General features: G+C 46.6%; 1 protein-coding gene across 1 annotated transcript in view; it reads left to right on the top strand.

Moving 5' to 3' along the window:
* The window catches only part of Kif5c (kinesin family member 5C), a 169,138-nt gene that overhangs the window by 143,137 nt on the left and 5,187 nt on the right, over window positions 1-20,814 (top strand). Inside the window, exons 22-25 of the mRNA XM_004869993.4 lie at window positions 2,650-2,721; window positions 5,250-5,354; window positions 7,910-8,126; window positions 9,207-9,329. Of these exons, the coding sequence (XP_004870050.1) occupies window positions 2,650-2,721; window positions 5,250-5,354; window positions 7,910-8,126; window positions 9,207-9,322 (510 nt within the window). The 3' untranslated portion in view covers window positions 9,323-9,329. The remainder of the gene's footprint in view (window positions 1-2,649; window positions 2,722-5,249; window positions 5,355-7,909; window positions 8,127-9,206; window positions 9,330-20,814) is intronic.

Raw genomic sequence — 20,814 nt, 5'->3', positions numbered from 1 at the left:
TGTTATTTGGTGTTGATGAATGATGAATCTTCTGCTCTAGCCTCCCCAGCTCTATCTACCTGTTTCTTCTCCTTCCCTCCCTTGTGCTCACTCACAGTTCCACACTCATCTGGATGTGTTTGCACAGGCTTGCTCTCATAGGCTTCCCCCACTCAGACATGCATCTATTCTGCCAGTGAGGACAGACCCACTGACTTGGTGGCCCCTCATCCTCTCCCTCCTCATGTACCATACTTGCGTGCACACTTGTAGAGCCATGGCTGGAATCCTGCAGTATATGCTGTCTTAAACTCAGGTGCCTTCCCTCAGCCGTGGACTCCTCCCAAACCATACATATTCTGGGGAGACAGGCTCGCTCGCTCTCCTTGGCTGTCCCTTCCTGCCCCTCCTGGTGAGAAGCCTGGCTGCCTCCTTGCATGTTGGCAGAGAGGGAGTATAAAGCCTGCTGACCTGGGGTGTTGAAGTCTGGGATGTCCACAGCGCAGCAACATGCTAGGAAGAGCCCGTGGGCATTGAGGTGCCCCCAGGCCCCACATGGCACCTTGCTTCAATAGGACACTGGGCTCAGGACCTGTGTCTTCCTGTGCTGGCCACCCCTGAGATCCCACCCTACCTGTCCACTGGGACAGGAAGCTGAGCCCTGAGCTTTTACGTGGAGAGCAGTGGCCTGAGACAGGAAGAGATTTGAGAGGAGTCAAGAGAGTAGAGAAATGATAATGAATGTGAGGAAGGAAAGTCCTTGCTGGAGGGAGCCAAATGGTCCTAAGCATAAATGTGCATAAATAAAAGCTATTTTAAATGCCCTTTAACTGCCCTCCCAAGCTGTTTATTGCTGGGTCTACCTCAAAATAAAACCAAAAAAGTCCAAACTTAGGATTGTATGATATTTATTTCTTACATCCCAAGGAAGTACCTTGGGATATAAAGTATCATTTCCTCATTTCCCTTTGATGTGGTAGTGGTGTTTATGGAAAAAATATTAACTGCGATTACAGTTCAATCAGTAATAAAATCACTGCAGTGGAGGGAGAGCATGCAGGGCAATTGCAGGCATTAGGGTACTGGGGACCGAGCTCCCTCTGGCAGGGGCATGGACAGCATAGCTGCGTGACTGTGAGCACCTCATACCTCCTGTGCTTGTGCTAGGAGGTAGCTCAGCCTTGGACAGGTACCATGTGCACATTATTCGTAATAACAGATCTGTTTGCTTCCTGCAGAAAGTAATTTACCTCACTCAAGGATGCAATTGACTTCAGGTGCTTCTTATTTCAATGTGGAATTGAACCCAGTAATAGGACTTTAAATTAACAGAGAAACCTTATTGCAAGAAACTTAGTGTTTTCATAGCTTTGTGGCCTGTTTTTTCCTATTCATTGGGAGCTGGTGTGAGCTGCATCCCTTGACATTCTATGGCAGAGCAGGTGAATTCAGACAAATTAAAACATTCATACTGAAGAGTTTATCTCCTCCCTTATAATTGGGGAATATTTTGCAAGGAACAAACATCTCTATTGCCCCCCAACTTTGTTTTGAGGTGCTGGGAGCCAAACCTAGCCTCCTCTAAATGCTAAGCAAGCGCTCCAACCCTGAGCTACAATCCCCACTCCTAACGAATCCCCTGTAGTGAAAACACAGAGATCTGAACAAGAGAAAATAAGATCATCAGGTTTAGGCTCTTATCTCAGCAATGTGATTCCTAAGCTTTCATTTGTAGAAATTAACCCAAAATGAAGAGAATTTTAAAAAAGAATTAAGATGTGCTATTACATTACCAACTCCCTATAATGAATGTAATCATATTATTAGTATTGCAAACATGTACTAATAAAAAATTTTTGTAAATGAAAGAAAACTATGCCCCTAAGAAGTTGATTACAGTGAAAGTTATAATGAAAGAAAACAACGGAAAAACCTAGTGAAGAAATGGCTCTTTATCATATGAAATATAATCACCAATAAAATCATATTAATGTTTATTGAGCATTTACTATGTGTCAGAAACTGCTCTAAGAGTTGTGTAAGGATTATATATCTCATTTACTCTTGACAGCCATGATGAGACAACCACTGTTTTCATCCTCATGTTACAAATAAGAAAGCAGAGGCACAGAAGGGTCCAGTAACTTGCCCCTGTCACCCCGGGGGAGAGTCTGAGAACTCCCCATCCACGAGAGCTCCTGATACAGGCAGTGAAGGGCGGAGAAACTCGGAAAATGTTAGCCAGTTAGGGAGAGGGAAATTATGGCCAACTTTCAATTTAAATTTGTTGGCATTATACATAATGCTTTCATGATAAATTTTTAAAAAGGAATCCATTGTGATGCGGAATGGCCTACTAGAATTTTGGGGAGAGAACTTGAATTTTTGTGGTTGAGGAAAAAAAGGATTCCACTGAAGAGCAGAGGCGCAGCTTCATTCTAAGTGTGTAGCTCACGGTCTGGGTCTCCGGCCTCTGCACAGTGAGATGCTTCTGGCGATGACGTGAGCCGTGGGCCGGCATGCGGTGTGGTAAGAAAGTCACATGAGCCACAGTGTCAATGGCAGCTGGAAAAAAAGGAAGTTGGAGAAGCCTAGGGTGAATGATTTGGAAAAACATAAGCTCAGTGTGCCCCTCATTGAAGTGATGTTTTTCACAATCTTCTCTTCCAGTCTAGAGAGCTGCAGACCCTCCATAACCTCCGTAAACTCTTCGTCCAGGACCTGACCACCCGAGTGAAAAAAGTGAGTTCTATTTTATCTGAATGGTTCTGAGAAGAAAAGAAAAGCTGGCTGGGAAGAGTCATCTTCAGTTGAAATATCACTTGCTTAAATTGGGGCTGGTTATGCTTAAAAATTAATTACTTCGTGCCAGAGAATGTTATTAAAAGAATGTGCTGGAGGCAAAAATTACTTAGGAACATTTTCTCATCTGAGTTTTCCTTCTTAGTGAAAGAAAGTTATAATGCTTTCCCTGGCTCTCATCTCAAATAACATCCATTTATCCGGTCCCTGCTCTGTGAAAACTCTGTGCCTGATTCAGGAAGATCTAGAGCAGTCTGGTCACCAGACAGTGTTGCCCCAAGGCCTGGTGACAGCAGATGGCCAGAGCCTCCCTCTGTGTGGGAGGGGCTACATTAGGGTGGGGGTCAGTTTGTTAGGTGCTATAGCACCAGGTATCTTGCTGGCCTTCCCCAGCAGCCATGCCCTCAGGGCTTAGCATTCTGTTTTGCCAATGTGGAACAAGGGTCAGATGTTAAATGACCTACCCCACATTGTACCACCGGAGAGGGCCGGAGATGGGTTTGGATTCCAGGTCTGTGGGCTTTCTGAGGCTGAGCTGCTTCAAGCTGCGCACAGTGATCTTGGGGGAGCTCCATGTTGGGGTACCTGCACAGGCAGAAGGGAGGACCAAGGGGTGAAAGCAGCCAGAGGCTACTCTTTCAAAATGTTTTAAAGTGATAGATGAGGAGCAGTGGGTCCCAGCGGAGGGAGGAAAGGATTGAAGGTATAAGAAGGTGTGTGTATATGTGTGCACATGTGTGTGTGTGTTTGAATATGTGCATGTGTGCTTGCACGCACATGTCTGTGAAGGAGCAAAGGGAAAGGTTATGTAGATCAAGAAGAAGAGGAAATCAAGGAGTTAGATCTGAGAAAGATAGAATTAATAGTGTGGATGGTTATATTAGGCTGGGTAAGGAGAAGAGAGCTATTTTCCTAGCAGGAGGAGTGAAGAGTCAGGCTAGAGCTGTTCACAGGGAACTCTGAGACCATGGAAAGAAGTCACATCTGTTGACTTGGGTCCTCAGTTAATGTGGAGGTTTGGTCCTCCATAGAGAAGGAGGGAAGAGGGTGGAGAGTTTAAGGAGACGAGAGAAAGCTCAGGAAGCCAGGGAGGGCACTAACTAGGGTTGAGTAAATGGCTTGCTGAGCAGGGACTGAGTGTCCAGCTGATGGACAGGGAGTGGGTTCGGCATGGTGCCTGGAAGCATTGCTTAGAATCTTAGAAATGCAAGTAAAGGTAGAAGGCAGAGAATGATAGGAAATTTCAAGGCCTGAATTCAGTGGTCAGGTGGGTAGATAATGACTACCGAATGCATGGGCCCGTGGAACCTGGAGCAGGGAGGAGCGTGAGGCCAGCAGAGTGATGGGCATTCTAGAGAGAGGGAGGACACATGACTGGAGCTTAGGACAAGGACCGAAAAGACTCAGTCACAGGGAGGAGGTGGAAGCTGTGACCCTAAGGAGCCTCTGGTCAGAGAAAGGGTTAAGAGCTTGAGATCAGACTTCCCTGACTTCATTATATAAGCTTGCTAGGAACAAGCTAGCTGTTAGGCGAGTGGTTTTCAGCCACTGGTCCTCTGGCCAGAGGCATCAGTGTCACCTGAGAACTTGTTTATACAAATTCTCAGACCCGTCACAGATCTACAGAATCTGGGACTGGAAGTGGTGCCCAGCAATCTGAACTTTAACAAACCTTCCTGCAGGGATTAGGGTGGAGCTTCAAGTTTGCGAACCTGTGTTTTAGGCTGAAGAGATGGTTATAAAGCCATTGCCCTTCCGAAAAAGGGTGAGGACGTCTTCTGTAATCATGGGAAGCAAATGTGTTTCGCCATTTGTGAACTCCAGGAGGTGTGTGCACGAGTATGTCCATAGTTATCTGTGCCACTTAGCTTACCAGAAGTTCAATGGTTTTGACAATTTCAGGATCCGATAAAGATCTCGAGGGCTTACCCAGCACCAGGATGTGACTATGTGGAGACTGACTCATCAGGGAAATGCATAGAATTGAAAGCTGAAGGGATGTGCAGAGGCCTTTGGGGCTTCCAGGTTTCCACAGCCACTTGGTTACGAGACTGCTGACTCGTTATCTTGTCCTGATGATTGAAACCGAGTTTGGGTGTTGGATTTAAGTTTCACAATGGTTCTTCTTAGTAAGTTTTGGAACTCTTTCTTTTGCAAAGAAAAATCTCACCTTGCTTGCAAAGAAGAGGTGTCTTTCACCTGCAGCTTTCAAAAGCACATTTGATGATTTTTTCCCCTCTAGCCCTCTAAGAAATAGCTCCTTCCCACCACACTCTTGGTGCTAAGGAAATTAATTGGGAAGTTCACTGAATCTAACTGCGTGCAACTTCTCTTTATTTTCACTTTCATACTACCCCGAAAGGAGGGGATTGTAGGTGAAAGTTTGAAATGCATCATGTGCTCTGTCCCTGGCTGGGCCATGGGCAGTGTGCCTTGTTACTCACCAATCCCGCATGGTGTTGGCACAGAGTGTGGAGCTGGACAGTGATGATGGAGGAGGCAGCGCCGCCCAGAAGCAGAAGATTTCCTTCCTGGAGAACAACCTGGAGCAGCTCACCAAGGTGCACAAGCAGGTAGGAGTATTCTGCTGTCTCCCTCCACTTCCCTGGTTTCCTGGAGTGCAGCCCTGTTGGGTGGCTGCGTTGTGTAGAGGAGGATCTGATGCTGACAGTGAAAAGATTATACTTAATCAGAGAATGGGAGCTCTGGAAGAGCCTTTAATTCTTTTAGTCTTGGGCAAAGTTTAGTCCCAGTTCCTGGGGAGGCTGAGGTAGAAGGAGCACTTGAGCCCAGGAGCTTGAGACCAGCCTGGGCAACATAGCAACACTCTGTCCCCAAAACAAAAAAATCCTTTAGTCCTCAGTGACTTCCTTTATATGTAAAAGACTTTGTTTGATTGAAGCCAGATCTAGAGAACTGATGGAGTGGAAGCTCTCTAGAGTTTGGAGAGTAGGGTGTCCAGAGTCCTGTCTTTTCATCCTGCCTTCACACCAGCCTCGGGCCCCAGCTGGCCTTGATGTCTCCCACCATGCCTCCAAGGCACCTTTGTGAACCCAGAGGCCCAAGAGAATGCAGAGTGGACCCCCTGAGCTAGAACCTTCATTCTTACAGCTGAGGAAATGGACTGCTTCACTTCCATGGTGGGAGAACAGACCCGTGCCCCAGTACCCCTTGTGCCCTGCTGCCCGCTTCCTAGAGATCTTGGATGCCCTCTTGGATCCTTGCCTTGCCCTGGCATTTGCCTACATGGAAGACAGATCACTGTGTCTAACACACACAGGATTCAGGCAGGTCGTTTATCTCTGGTCCCCTCTGCCCAACACTGGCCTGCCCGTGACTGTTTTCCCGCTCTAGGATGTGGGCTGTGAGGGAAGCGCTCCGACTGCCTGCACCACAGGCCCGAGGGGACCTTGTTTCTCTCTGACTTAGGTCTTTTCAACAGTACTAGTGATGAGATTTCCCCCGGAGGAGATGACAGAGCACCGTAGTTGAAATTATTCAAACAAATTGTTGATGATATGTAGAAGCAGGAACTGCCAGGCACCTTGAAATCTGGCTCTGCAATTCATTGTTTTATTCATGAATTCAATGAATATTTATTAAAAACCGACTGTCTGCAGGGCAGTGGAGCTGGTGCCGGGGTGAACCAAGCAGATCAGACCAGCAGTACCTCACTTTGATAAAGTGCTTTCGGATTTTCAAAACTTTCTTTACTCCACCTGTTCCAACCTTGGCCTTGTTCAGTAGTCTTTTTTTTTTTTTAATTTTATTGGTACATCTTAGGTATACAATATAATGCCATTCATCATTGGAAATTTGCACCTTTACATCATCTCTCTTGGTTCTTATTTTTCCCCCTTCCCCTGCCCTCCCTTCAACCCCTCCATCCCTCCCTATTTACAAAGGATTTGTTTCCATTTTTTCATTTTCTCATATTAATTCCATTCCCTTCTTTCCTTTCCCCTAGCCCTCCCACTTCCCCTTCCCCTTTGCCCCTTTTCTTCCTATTTCACAGCAGTCTTTGTTTTGTGGATAGGGAACCCCAAAACTTCCTGGGGTCAGGTGACTTTCTTTGAGTCAGATGGCAGGAATAACAGGGCTGGCACCTGAGCTGCTTATCACCCCAGGGCTAGCCCTTTGCTTCTTGATTGTGGGTCTTAGGTAGGAGAAACAAGCAGTAACCTCCTCTTTCCTGTTAGCCTCTGATTCTGTGGCAAAGCTGGGTCCAAACACAGTACTAGTGTAGATAGTGATCCTGCAGGAAAATGCACCTGTAGAAAGCTCTAGAAGACACAAGGTGTTTACCAAGTGCTTTAAAATTTTTCCCTTGTTTAAAAATTATTAAGGTTGTGATACACAATAAATACGAATGAAGTCTTGATCCCTTTTTCAGCAAGTGCTTTTGAACTGACTTTAAATCTCTCAGCTTTTAGCTAGGTATGGTGGCACAGGCCCGTAATTCCAGCATTCTGGGAGGCTGAGGCAGGAGGATCACAAGTTTGAACCCGCCCTGGACGGTTTGGAGACTTAGTGAGACCTTGTCAAAAAATAAATAAATTTAAAAATAGACCGGGGATGCAACTTAGTGCAAAGGTCCTGGATATAATTCCCAGTATCACAAAAACAAAACAACAACACAAAACTCAAGTTTCTCATGCTAATAGCCTAGTAGTAAAATTTTTCACACTATCCCCTATCCTCCCCAACAAACAAACAAAAGAAGTAAATTCTGCCCCAAATGGAAAGTTTCCTGTGGCTGGAAAGTGACTTGTCCTGCCTTGCTTTTTCGGAGACAGGGTCTCACTGTGTAGTCCAGGCCGTCCTGGAATTTCCAGCCGTCCTCTTGCTTCAACCTCCTGAGCAGTGGGGCTTGGAATTCCGGGCTGGAAATGGCTTTTAATTCTGTCTTCCTTCCTGCACCAAAACTCCTTGCTCACCCTGAATCAGGGCTTTAGGGAACTAGAGTCCCAGGACGCAGGATTTCTGTCTTCCTTTATGGCTTCAGGAGTGTGTGCTCCTATGGGTTGTCAAAGACTACCCAGCAGGGGTGGTGGTTCCGCTGCTGGGGCAATTTGGCTGGCCGGCAAAGCCGCCCTTGGTGACTGGCCCTCTTTCTATCCTGCTGCAGCTGGTGCGGGACAACGCGGACCTGCGTTGTGAGCTGCCCAAGTTGGAGAAGCGGCTGCGAGCCACCGCTGAGCGCGTGAAGGCGCTGGAGAGCGCGCTGAAGGAGGCCAAGGAGAACGCCGTGCGCGACCGCAAGCGCTACCAGCAGGAGGTGGATCGCATCAAGGAGGCCGTGCGAGCCAAGAACATGGCCCGGAGGGTGCATTCGGCCCAGATCGGTAGGCGTGCTCAGGGTCACGCCTGAGGGTCAAGAGCTACAGGGAGCCTCCACTAGGACCCAGTTGATCTGAAAGGCCGCGATGGGTCTTGAGGGTCTTGGCCCCCACTACACCTCTTGTTAGTCTTGGGAGGGCGAGCCTGTCAAGCGCCTGTGGCTCCACTAGAGTTCTCCAGGGTTCCGAGCTGGAGACCCCATCCTGCGTGGTAGGCAGAGGTCTATGGCAATAAACAAAGGTACCCACTTGGAAACCCTGGAATATATGACAGATTCTCAGCCCGACAGTCCCTTGTGTTCAGCACCATCCAGGGCCATAAAGGATCTGTAATGCAAGCAGAGACCTCAGAAAAAGCTGCTTCCAGGTGCAGGTTTGGAAACGACTTGGAAAGAGCCAAGCTGGCATTTGTGATCAGGGTGTGGTTAGAAGCTGCCAGGGGACCTGTATGGATCTGACACTCAGCCCATGTACACGATGAGGGTGCAGTTTACATCACAGTTTCCAGGTTAAAGCCATAAGAACAAAAGGGACTTAGGGACAATCTGTAAAGAGCGTTATAAAATTGAAACATCTCTACTAACATGGCATGTTATTTCTCACCAGATATTGTGCAAGATGTATTGCCAATCGGCAACTTCAAGTTTCTCATTTTAAAATCCCTTAGTGATTCATTACATTTATTGGATTTCATATCCTTTGAGAATCTACTGAAAACTGTGGACCCTCTCCCCAGAGAAACACAGTGCCTTTAGAATTCTGCACCTAATTTCAGGGACTACACAGATCCCTATGAAATCATTGGGGAAACTATGGCCCTACCTCACCGAAAAAGGAAAGTCCTTTGTCTCTAATTTTATTTTATTATTTAAAGATATGCTGACTGATGCCTAAGCTCTCTGTCCTGTAACTGTCTGGATATCCTGGAGTCACTGACTGTACTGGTAGGAGGCCAAACCCCCCTTTTCAGAAAGGCCTGGTGGTGGATGTGATCATCATGTCGATAGACCCATCAGCCATAGGTATCGGAGTGACCGTTCCAGCTTTTGGTGACTATTTGTTTCCTCTCCTTTGTGCTGGATGCAGCCAAGCCCATTCGCCCAGGACACCACCCAGCCTCATCTCCAACAGCGGTTCATGCCATCCGAGGAGGAGGAGGAGGAGGAGGTGGATCTTCAAACTCTGCTCACTACCAGAAGTAAAAACAGGGTGAGTGCCTGGTGTCTGGGGTGGTTTCTCTTTGGAGCAGCCTTGGGGCATATTTGGAGGGAGAGCCTCATTGCCTTCCCTGAGCCCCAGCTTGGCCATGTCAGCCACATGCATGTGACATTTAATAGAGAGAAGTTCAGTTATACTGCAGGACAGGCCTAGGTCCGGGTGAGCAGAGACCTGGGCCTGGCCTCATCTCAGTTTAGAGCCCTGGGATTTTCTAGTGGAGCCACCTGGGGCCCTTAGTCCCCTGGGCCAGGCCTGGCCTAATTGCCTCCAGGAACAGGAGAGGTGTAGTGAATGACGCACTCGAGCTTTCTTTTGTCTGTGGGACTCCCTTCTGTAGTAGCTGACCTCCGACAGGGCATCACCTGTTTGTCAACTGCACAAGTTCATCCAAGACACATGGGAGGGGGAGATGGCTTTAAATCTCAGGAGTTGAATATAAAAAGAGCTAGATAATAGCCATTTCTTATAATTACTATTTGGCCACAAGTGGGGTTTTGAGATGCTGGTCTGTAAGCCTCTCTCCTGCAACCCACATGGCCAGCATCACCCTAAAGAAAAGAAATGATACGCTTTAGAGAAGAGGAAAAGGGGAGCTCTCAGCCTGTGCTTTATCAAAAAATAGAGAAAAGTGGTTTCTGGTTGGGTGACACAAAGACAGTAGGTGGCCAGAAAACTTTGTGTAGGAAAACAACGACTCTGCCTTCGTAAAGGAGAGCACGGCTCGAAGCACTGACCTCAGACTCCAAGCCTTGGCTAGGGAAGCTCACTTCACACTGATTTCTCATGCATTCCTTTCTGTCAGAGTAAGAAGGTGAACGTAAGGGCAGGCCAAGGCAGGCTGCAGTAGGCATCATGTCCACCAGCACCTGTCATGTCCTAGGTGGGTAACTGGGAAATGTCCTGGCAGTGGGCTACCCCATTCAGATCCAACCTCTCCTGAAATAAAATGAGGTTGATGTTTACAGCTGCTTTTGACTGCATGTTGTCAGTCTCGAGGCTGATACCTGAAGATTATGTAAGATCATGTTGGGCAGCTAAGAAGAGAAAAGCCTAAAAGCAGTGGTTCCCAAACTTCTGTAGGGGCTGGAGATGTAGCTCAGTGGTAGAGCACATGCTTAACATGCGTAAAGATCTGGGTTCAGCCTCTAGCACCAAAAAACAAACACAAAAACCCACTTTGGACAACAGCATCCTCAGGTATGAGAGTGAGGCTCCTTAGCGTAGACTAGGACCTGGGCGTTTGTCTTTTTACGAAGAACTGTGGGTAGTTTCACCCTCCACCAAAGTCTGAGACCTGCTCTCCTTATAGTAACTGCGGCTTCCATGGGATGGAAGTTTCTCATGTAAAGGAAATTTGAGGATTGTCTGCTAATGATTGTAAAAGAGCTCTGCAGTGAAAAAAAAGCATCTCTTACCTTCAGGCTCACTGTCCTCAGCACAGGCCGTGTCTCCTCGAGCTCACCCCATGGTCACAAAATTGACTTCGACTAGTTTCAGTCCTCATACTACTACAGTTTGAGTTGCAGGAGGATCACCTTCAAAGGAAGCAGGAAAGGGACAAAAGCAGTCCTCCCAGATGAATCAACATCCTTTAAGTGATCATCTCAAATGCCCCATAAAAGCTGGTGTCTGTGTCACTCTGGTCAGCAGAAAGGCACATGGCCTCATCTTGCTGAAGGGGAGATGGGAAGAGGCAGCCTTTCAGTGGGGCACACCATGGCCCCAAAGGAAAGCAGTGCTGTTTAACTGAGGACAAGGAAATGGGTGATTGGAGTGGACAACCAGCACACTGCATTTACAAACACCTGCTGTGCAGCAGTACTGGGCTGCATGTGATGTATACATCACCTCATTTGATGAAGGCACACAGACAGGGAGAGTGCCAGGCTCCCATCCAATTTCTAATAAATATAAGGTCCAGGGATTCTTGAGTCCAGAGGCTGCGCAGTGGATAGTCACCTTGCTCATGGGATCCAGTGAAGATCTGCCACACCTACATTTTCATGTAGGGTACATGCAACAAAGTGTTGGCTACTATTTGCTACTATGGGCTCTTCTCATACCAAACATGGAAAAATCAATTCTTCTGGGGAGACTTTTAAGACCTCTGAAGTAACAGTCACTCTGAAGTAATTGCCACTATGGCAATTCTTTCGTTACTCAAAGTGTTCAATTATTTTACCTACAATTGGCCACTCCTTAATGTACATCACACACCCAGCTCCTATAGCTAGATGCTTTTATCACAGTGTAACAAAATAAATACATTAGGATGGCAGTGTGGCTGAGGGGACTGAGGTTGGACAGCAGACTGGGATTTCAAGTGTCAGATCTTCTACTTTCTTCAAGTTATTTAACCTCGGAATCTGTTTCATCATCGGTGAAATGGGAATCTTTAACCTGGATCATCGGCACTGATGCAAGGCTTAAATGAGGTTCTTCTAAGCTGCATGGCATATAGCAAGAGCTCAGTGAAACTCCTGGTTGCTAGAGTAGCTGAGCAGAGCAGAACTTGGTGCAGAGTAATTGGCTAATAAATGTTTGTTTATATTCTCTCTTACTAGAACTAGGAAAAACCTATGTGTTTCTCACATTCTCACAACCACTCAACACTGCTGACACCGGGTTCCCTAGGAGATGTCACCCTGGCACCCTCTAATTTATTCATTTGTTTGTTTAGTTGGGTTTTTTTTGAGATAGGATCTCACTGTGTAATTCAGGCTGGCCTCCAACATGCAGTGATCTGCTTGGCCCAGGCTTCCAAGTGCTGGGATTACAGGTGTTTACTACCACACCAGCTGGCATTCTCTAATTTAATTTAGGTCTAACAGTATCTACCTAGAGACAGCCTCAGAGCCTACAGGTTAAGGGCTTAGTCCAAAAGACTGCTTTCTACTTCAAACGCCAACTTGTAAGCCCTAGGCTGTGACTTGTGTGTGTATGTAGTGCTTCCATGCCTTCTGCATTATCTGCCAGGCACCCCATGTGGCTAGCAATCAGGAATCCCCAGATCCAGGCCTTTGGGTTTTATGGAGGTTTCATTACATGGCACGACTGATGAAACACTGGCTTTTGATGACAATCTGAACCTTAAGTTCCTTCCCTGGAGAGTAGGAGGTGGGAGAGAGGGGTGGGGACTACAAATTTCAATCTTCCCATCACATGGTTGCTTTGGCAACCAGCTCCCAGTCTGAGATTATTTAGGAGCGCCCAGCCATTAGTCATCTCATTAGCACATACATTTCACTCACTGTTTAAAAAAAGAGATTGCAAGGACTTCAGGAGTTTAGGAACCAGGGTCCCTCACAAAATATTTATTTCTTTTTACCTCACACTTTCATATCCTTCAATTCGTATAGTTGTTACAAAGTAGTTTTTAGTCTCTATAGCAGTAGATTTTAACTCCTGAGTAGGGAGGCCCATATCTAAATGAGCATCCTATCTGGTGCTATGAGCAGATATAGGGGCTTTTAAAGATACTATCATTTATCTAAAAGTTACGAGGAAGAACACTGACTCTTTTTAAGGAATGGCTGGGAATTTGTCAGCAGAGGTTAAAAAAAAAAAAAAAAGAGTACCCAAGGGAGCAGGGAATTCTAATTGGAAGTGAAGTGAAGACACACTGAATTTTTAAAAATACATAATTCAGTGGTTAGATGAAGCAAAAACTTTGTGAGATTACCCTTCCTGACCTTGGGGACCCTTGTTCTGAAGTATCTTCCCTGGCAGAGGTGAAACTGACTGCTGACTCTTCCAAGCCCCTGTTCGCAGCTAGAGCGAAATGTTCTTGCTTGGCTGGCATCTGGAGATCTTGGGATTTCCTTCTGCTTCACCTCAGGGTTCAAGGAGCACAGTTACCATGAGTCTTCTGGTTTATGCTCAAGGTTTCAAAGCCACTACAGATGCCAACATGTAAAATTCAAAAGAGCCCATGGCAATGCTCGCTTTGATCTCATCTGGATCAAATCCATGGTAGCTGCCCCAGGGCAAGGGGGGGATCTTTTTCAAGCCCCAGAGCTGGACAGGGGACAGTATGGTCCAGCAAGCTAAGATCATGTGATTTGTAATTGGCCCGACCTAGGATCCCACCCTGGCCTTGGTGTTTGACTCCTATGTGACACTGGGCAAGTTGTTTGATTTTTTGCAGCCTTGGTTCCCTCGTCTGTCAAATGAGATCAGCCACCTGGAACCTGTTCTGTACTTGGTTCCACAGTGGATGAGCCAGAGAAGGCTGCTCTTATGCAGTGGTGTGTTTGTTGGGGGAAACAGAAAATGAGCAGGGTAACTTCTGAAGAAAGTAAGAATGGGTTGATGGAATAGATGGGCACACTTTCAGAAGAGGGTGACATGGGAGTGTGAACTAGGCCCGCTGTGTTTCAAGGTGGGGTAGACTGGCACAGATGCTGGCTCCAGCATGAGGGTAGAGCAGTGAGTGGGTGGACCGTCATCGTTAGAGTCATTGAAAAGGGATTGGGCCCAGGTCCATGAAGCCTTTGATGTTGAGGTGAGCAGTTTTGATTGTAATCTAGGTGTGTGGAGGAGGTACTGAGGATTTGGGGCATGAGTGGGTGTGACTTTGTTCATAACTGAACAGGCCTCTATGGACTGGACTCTAGGAAAAGGGTGGGGGTGGGGTTTGAATAAAAGTCAGGGTTATGTAGAGATCTGCTTTAGAGGACACTGTTTGAGGGAGGGCCAGCAGAGGGCAAATGTGGTCATAGTTGGCACATGTGTCAGAGCTAGGGTCTGCTCTTAGGGCTTCCCTGTTACTGTAAAGAGAAGGAGGAGGAGGAAGGAAGGAAAAGAATCAAAGGTAGTCCTTCCCTGGGGTTGGGCCCTAACAATTACCAGACTACTAGTAACTTTTTCACCATGACAGGGAAAATTGAGTGATAGGCAAGTTTTGTGGGACTAACATTGGTTTCTATCAGGTTAATTACATGACGTCTCTTTGATGTTCAGCTGAGCTCTCCAACCAGCTAGGTGTGTTGAACCCATGGGCTTGGAGCTCAGAAGAGAGGCCAGGGCTGAGAGGCCTTCGACAGTTAGGAGTGGTGGCCTGTGTCGAAGACCTCAGGTCTGGAGGAGGGAACCTCCCGAAAGGAGAGACAGGCAGAGAGGGCAGTTGGGGATTGGCAGTGATGGTGGTGGTCAGACCAGGCCTGGGACTGGCAAACGGCAAGGCCTGAGTAAGGAGGTGACACTTACCAAGGGGTCTGAGGAGAGGAATGTGAGGTCACAGGGGCCCAGGGAAGATGCTCGGAAGGTAGAGTCGTCAGCTCAGAGCTTGAGTCAGATGGTGACGAGGACCAGGTGGTTGGCGAAGGCCAGAGGGTGGGAGCCTTGGGCACCGAGGGGTGCAGCAAGCCCAGTCAGCAGGGACCGGAGTGGTGCTGAGGAAGTAGAGCCAGGGACTGTACACACACGCCTGTGGGTCTGACTGGGGGAAGGGCAGAGACATGGGGGAGTGGGGTGAAGTTGAGTGCCTTTCTTTCACCAGATGTACGGCAGCTTATTGATAGGCTGACGGCTGTGATCCGGCCAACAGGCGCAGGCAGGGAGGAACGTGCAGGGAGGCGGCAGGTGGAGTTTGCAGGGGCCTGAGGCGTATCTCAGCATCTCAGTGCTGCTTTTCTCCTGCAAGGAAGAAGCCAGGTCATTGGGAGGGAGGGAGGGAGGGAAGGGAGGGGAGGCAGGGCTGCAGTGTCAAGCAGAGAAGGGCCTGGCATGGGCCTGTCCGGCAGCGATGATTGCTTGTTTGAGGCCCCACACTTAATGTAGACACGCATGTAAATATTTGTCCAGCTCTGATTCTGAGAGCCCTGGAGATCTGCTTGCTTTCCTGGCAAGGCCTGGGCCAGCCAGCGGGGACTTGCTCACATGAGTCCACCAGATGGCGCCAGGGGGCGTTGCTGAGACGGCGCTGTGAGAATTCAGGCGGTCTGGTCTTCCTTCCTCCGGGCTCCCTTCCTCTCCTTCTCCCTCTCTCTCCACCTTCCTCTCTCTTTCCCTCTCTCTCTTCCTCTCTTTCTGGCTTTCCTGTATTTAAGCCATTATGTCTTCAACTTGAGTAGCAAAAAGAGTACTTTAAGGAATAAAATTCTCACAGATCCCTAGAGTTGATTTTAAATTATTTTCTTATAATATTTAAATACTTGCAGATTTTAAATAGTACACATTCCCTTTGTACAGATTCTCTACAACCATTAGGTCAGAAATATTAGAAATTAGGTTAAATTAAAACCACAAATAAAAAAATCCAAAGCACTCACCTTAAAACAATTTGAGGAAAGATGGTCTTTCACTGAAAATACTGAGCTAAGGGCAGAATGACTGTGGGCTGTGCCACTTCGGAGTAACCTGCCGTGACTGAGCTCTTTCTCTGTTGAAACTGCCTTAGAATCACAGCATGCCTTCACATCACTCTGTCTCCACTTGGATAGCTCACGTTTTCCTGCTGAGTCTGGTTCTTTCCTCTTTAGCTTGAAGATGATTAAGAAGGGACCATGACTGAAGAGTCATGCCACCTCGGTGGTAGCAAAAGCAAAGGTGGAGCTGTTGGTGCATGGGAATGCTGGTCACAAGGTCAGCTAGATGACCGAGAATGCACATGTTAGTACCTGAGATTTCCAAGGCAATAAAAACTCAAAACTGGACATGTTGTGAAGTGAAGCAGAGCCACCAGCCGCCTCTCACTGTGTTGATGCAGATCGAGGCTTTGATATTTTGAGGCATACTTTTATCAAAAACTGTATCTACAAAGAAAGAAGAAATCATAACATTTAACCAAGTCTTGATAAACTTTGATAAGATAATCTCGAAAATCACAGTGATAGAGCTAAAGGGGCTCGCTTAGGGCCCCGATAGTACTTCTTTTTTTTTTGGTTTTTGGTGCTGGGGATCGAACTCAGGACCTTGCGCTTGCGAGGCAGGCGGCGAAACCACTGAGCTAAATCCCCAGCCCCCAATAGTACTTCTGAAGAAGCAAATCAGTGTTTTCCGCTGTGCTGTCATAGTTTGAAGCATAGAGAAAACCATGTGGGCAGCCACTTGTGCAGTGGTGGCAGGGTCCCCAGGCTGATAGCCACAAAGGCTGACCCTGGTCTTCAGCTGTGACGCTTCTGTTTCTGATCCTTGTGACACTCACAGGACCAGTGACTATCCCCAAAGCATGGTGCTGTCTTCTTCAGTCCTGCTTCAGAATCTTTATTGTGAATATATTTGTTACTTATTATAAATAACATCTTTAACTTCTTCAGTCGTAAGATGAATCAGGCACATAATGAAGCTCCTCTGGTTTTCTCCATTGTTCCTTTTGCTGCTATACTGGTCACCTGAGGCTGAGGGCCTAAAATCCTGGAGCCTGTGTCACCTTGTGCCTGCTACATTCAGTCTTCAGCCTGCCCTACTGGGCCCAGTTATTTGGAATGCACAAATTACTTTCTCTTCCTAAAAGTCCAGTCACACTACACCCAAAGGGGTAAATTCCAGATGTATAGCAGAGAGGGGAAATCCAATATTTTCTAACCTAGCACTTAACTCTCAGATTCCCTTGACTCTGAGTACTGTTGGACATTTCATCACATTCACAACCCTTGGCTGAGGCCTTATACTTTTGGCTTGCTTAGGACACTGGCTCCTCTATCTTTGAACTGAGGAGGTTCCCCCCTTCCTGGAACCCTGAGCCCTCCCCTTCATGCTCTCTTCATTCCACCCTAGGCAGAAGAGTGTTTCCTTCTTAAGCACTTGACCACTACAACAGCCAGCCCTTGGTCTGTCTTTGGGTTCAAGCTGAGCTTCCCAAGCTGGCACTCAGTCATTTATGCTCTTGTCTGTTTGCTTCTCGGATCCACTCCCCATCTTTCCATCTGGTTTTCTCTGATAAATGTCTGACTCCATCTTCTCTCGCACCAGTGTTGGGATTCACAACCTTTTCCCTGGTTTTGACATCTTGACCACAGTTAAATATTGTATCTACCTAAAAGGCACTAGTTGACCTCTATGCACACCACACATGGAAGACAGGCAAGGGGAAGCTACCAGATGCAGCCCCCTGAAGCGGTGAAGCCTAAGGACCCTGACTGACAGCAGCGACCTGGTGGATCCTTCAGCCACATGTGGTCCACATCAAACCCCTGAGCCACTCATCTTGCTGTCTCTGTTAGAAAATCCTAGCGATAGCAGTGAACTTACAAATGCATGCATTTAGGGAGGATGTGTGGGTCTAGGCCAGGTAGCTGGGTGGTTATGGGCTCAGGATCTGTTGTTGCCAGCCTCTGGTTTTGAAGCCTGACTCTCACACACTGGGTGATTTACTTTGTCTCTCTGCCTCAGGGTCCTCCTCTAAAATATGGCCAGCACCTACTTGCAGGGTCGCTGTGAGGACTGAACACGTTAACACCTACATAAAGCTTAGACTCTGCCCAGGCCAAACACTCAGCGCTAGTCTTTGTTGTCTGCATCCTCTCATCCAGTCTCCTCATTCTGTGTTTTAAAAGAAGAGATGAGGGGGCCGGGGATTTAGCTCAGTGGTTCCGACACCTACCTTGAAAGCGCAAGGTCCTGAGTTTGATCCCCAGTACCAAAAAAAAAAAAAGAGAGAGATGAGCCCTTGGGATCCCATAGCTTGTTAGTAATAGATCCCAGATCAAGGACTCCGGTCTTCTCTGTAGCATCTCTCAAAGTTTTTGGCATTAGGACTCTTTATTCTCTTCAAAATGATCAAGGACATCAAAGGGCTTTAATACTTGTGAGTTATACCTACACATATGTATCAAAAAACTAAAATATTGCCAGGCTCATTTAAAAAATCTAAGAAGCCCATCCTAAATGTTACCATAAATGCCATTTTTGATGAAAAATGACTTAAAACCCAAGGAGAATGGCATTGTTGTACATTTTTGTAAACCTCATTGCTATCTGGCTTAATGGATGACAGTTGGATTCTCCTGGGTGCCTCTGCATTGTCTGTCTGTTGTGTGTCATTTTAGAGAAGTGTGTGTAAGGGGAACCTGGCCATCCACTCCAGACGAGATTCTTGGGGACTGACCAGCTGCGACTGTGGTGTGGAGAAGTTAGGGTCACTGTGCTGACATCATAGGCTTGTCTGGGAATGAAATAGGGTGTTGTGGAAGAAGAGAAAAACAGATCCTGGAAGAGTTCCTGGCAAAAATTATTCCCTCATACATACTGGCATATTAACTAATGCTACCATGCATGTGGAGACAAACCTTTTTTAGATGAAGTGGGGCCTGGGATTGTAGCTCAGTGATAGAATGCTTGCCCAATATGCATAAGGGCCTGGGTCTGACCCTCAGCAGCCCCCCAAAAGAAAAATAATAGATGAAGTGGGACTGCAGGGTTAGAGGACAGAGATAACTGGATGGGCACTACTGAGGCCTGGGATTTTGAATCTAGAATCCTAAGTTCTAAGGGAGGACTCATGAACACCTAGAAGAAAAAATTGCTAACTTTGTCTACAGCACAATAGGCAGTTGTGCGTTAATAATTATCGATTTCATGTTTCTCAGAGTCACATTCTGGGAAACTCAAACAGTTCCTGCCTAGCAGACTGCACCAAAGCTTAAAGGAGATGAATCCACTTCTTTGCAGTGGTGGTCAGTAAAGCAAAAATGGTAATTCTTATAATATGGGGATTGAACTGTAGAAAGGCAAAAGAAAAGATAAAACTATGTACTGTTTGGATTAAGCTTAAATCCTCTGCAAGCAATTGCAAAAGGCAAAGTCTGAAGGGTTGGAATCTCTAAACACTTCTTGCAAAACCCTTATATAATTAGCTTCTTTCTTCAGCCTTCCCCAACGTTTTTGAAGAAAAGGTGATTTTACTTCCTTCTAAACCTGGTCACACATTGCCAGTCTGAATTACCATCCCCAGTTTGGCAGAGACTTGGAGCTAGTCAACTAGTGGGCCCAGTCCCCTGCCATTAGGCAAGTGGGTGACTTCTCCGAACCCTCTAAGAGAGGATCAGCTGAACTGGGTGTAAAGTGTTCTCAAGATTCTTAGCCTTTCTTCGATAGCAACAGTCAGAAATAGCTTCTCCTGGGGTGAAACCATTTACCTTTAAAATGTATGTCCATTTTCCCTCCTGAATTTTTCTGAGGAAGTGGGCATCCTGATAGGAAAAGGCATGGAAGTATTTTAGTTGAATCCAGTTTTGGGCCTGCAGGAAAGACCCAAGATAGGGCTGTAAAGACCCTAAACTCAGGATGAAGAAGAATAACCTCTCATAGTAAAGAAAGGACTCCAGATTGGTGGAATCTCTCTCCTTTTTCTTTTATTTAGCAAATATCACAATCCCAGGTCTCCTTTCTCACTCTCCTTGAGGTGCCTAAACTAAGAAGAGTGTGGCTCCCCACGTTTTTCTAACTGTTAGCCCAAGCATGCTGGGTCTTGCACGTGGGGGCGGGGGGTGGTGGCATTTGAATGAGAAGGGCTTTGGTGGAAATCGTGTCACTTCGTGGTCTGCTGGAGTTATTGAGGCCGCCCTGGGGAGTTTGTGTGTCTAATGCTTGCTGTGTCAACACGGGTTGACGGCAATAACCGCGTCAAGCCGTAAACTCACAATGTAAGGTATGTGCCCAGCACCTCCCTGCCTCAGGCATGCAGCAAGACCATTTCTTCTGCCTAGCGCGATACTGGGCTCAGAAAATGAATGTGTACGAAGTAAAATGGGGATTCAGTGCTGGTATTCAAAATGCATTTCCATTGGTTTTCCACTTGAAATGGATTTTAAATGACAGCTACGACCATGGTTCTAGGTTTTCCATTTCTGGACCTAAGAAGAAGCACAGGCTCTCACCAGAATGGCTAAACGTTAAACATGCTTTTCCCAAAGACTGTCTTTCTCTGTCTGGCTTTAAAAATGACAGGAGCATCACTGTTTAAGGTTGTTTAAAGTCTTTTTAATTGAAGAGCTTTGTAATTGTGGGGATGGAACTATTGGCGCGAGAAAGGTGGTTCCCAAATGACTTCCCTGAATATTTATAATTTTTTGCGTTGGGAAAGGGTTGGTATTCTTTTTTTTTTTTTTTTTTCCAGTACCGGGGATTGAACTCAGGACCTTGTGCTTGTGAGGCAGGCATGCCACCACTGAGTAAATCCCCAGCCCCTAGAAGGGTTGGTATTCTTAAGAACGTGCTGTTCTCTCTGTCATTTTCCTACTCAATTTCTCTTTTTTCACCTACTTTGTCCTTATCTACTTTTTTTTTGCATATCCTTTTATTGGTACATTTTAGGTACACAATATAATGACATTCATCATTGGAAATTTGCACCTTTACATCATCTCTCTTGGTTCTTATTTTTTCCCCCTTCCCCTGCCCTCCCTTCAACCCCTCCATCCCTCCCTATTTACAAAGACTTTGTTTCCATTTTTTCATTTTCTCATATTAATTCCATTCCCTTCTTTCCTTTCCCCTACCCCTCCCATTTTCCCCTCCCCTTTGCCCCTTTTCT

The sequence above is a fragment of the Heterocephalus glaber genome, unplaced genomic scaffold (genome assembly GCF_053883595.1).
Source record: "Heterocephalus glaber isolate CG9 unplaced genomic scaffold, H.glaber_assembly_v1.0 deba00001097, whole genome shotgun sequence".
Lineage (NCBI taxonomy): Eukaryota > Metazoa > Chordata > Mammalia > Rodentia > Bathyergidae > Heterocephalus > Heterocephalus glaber.
Note: the sequence above shows the minus strand (reverse complement) of the source record. Positions and strands in the feature narration are given on the sequence as shown.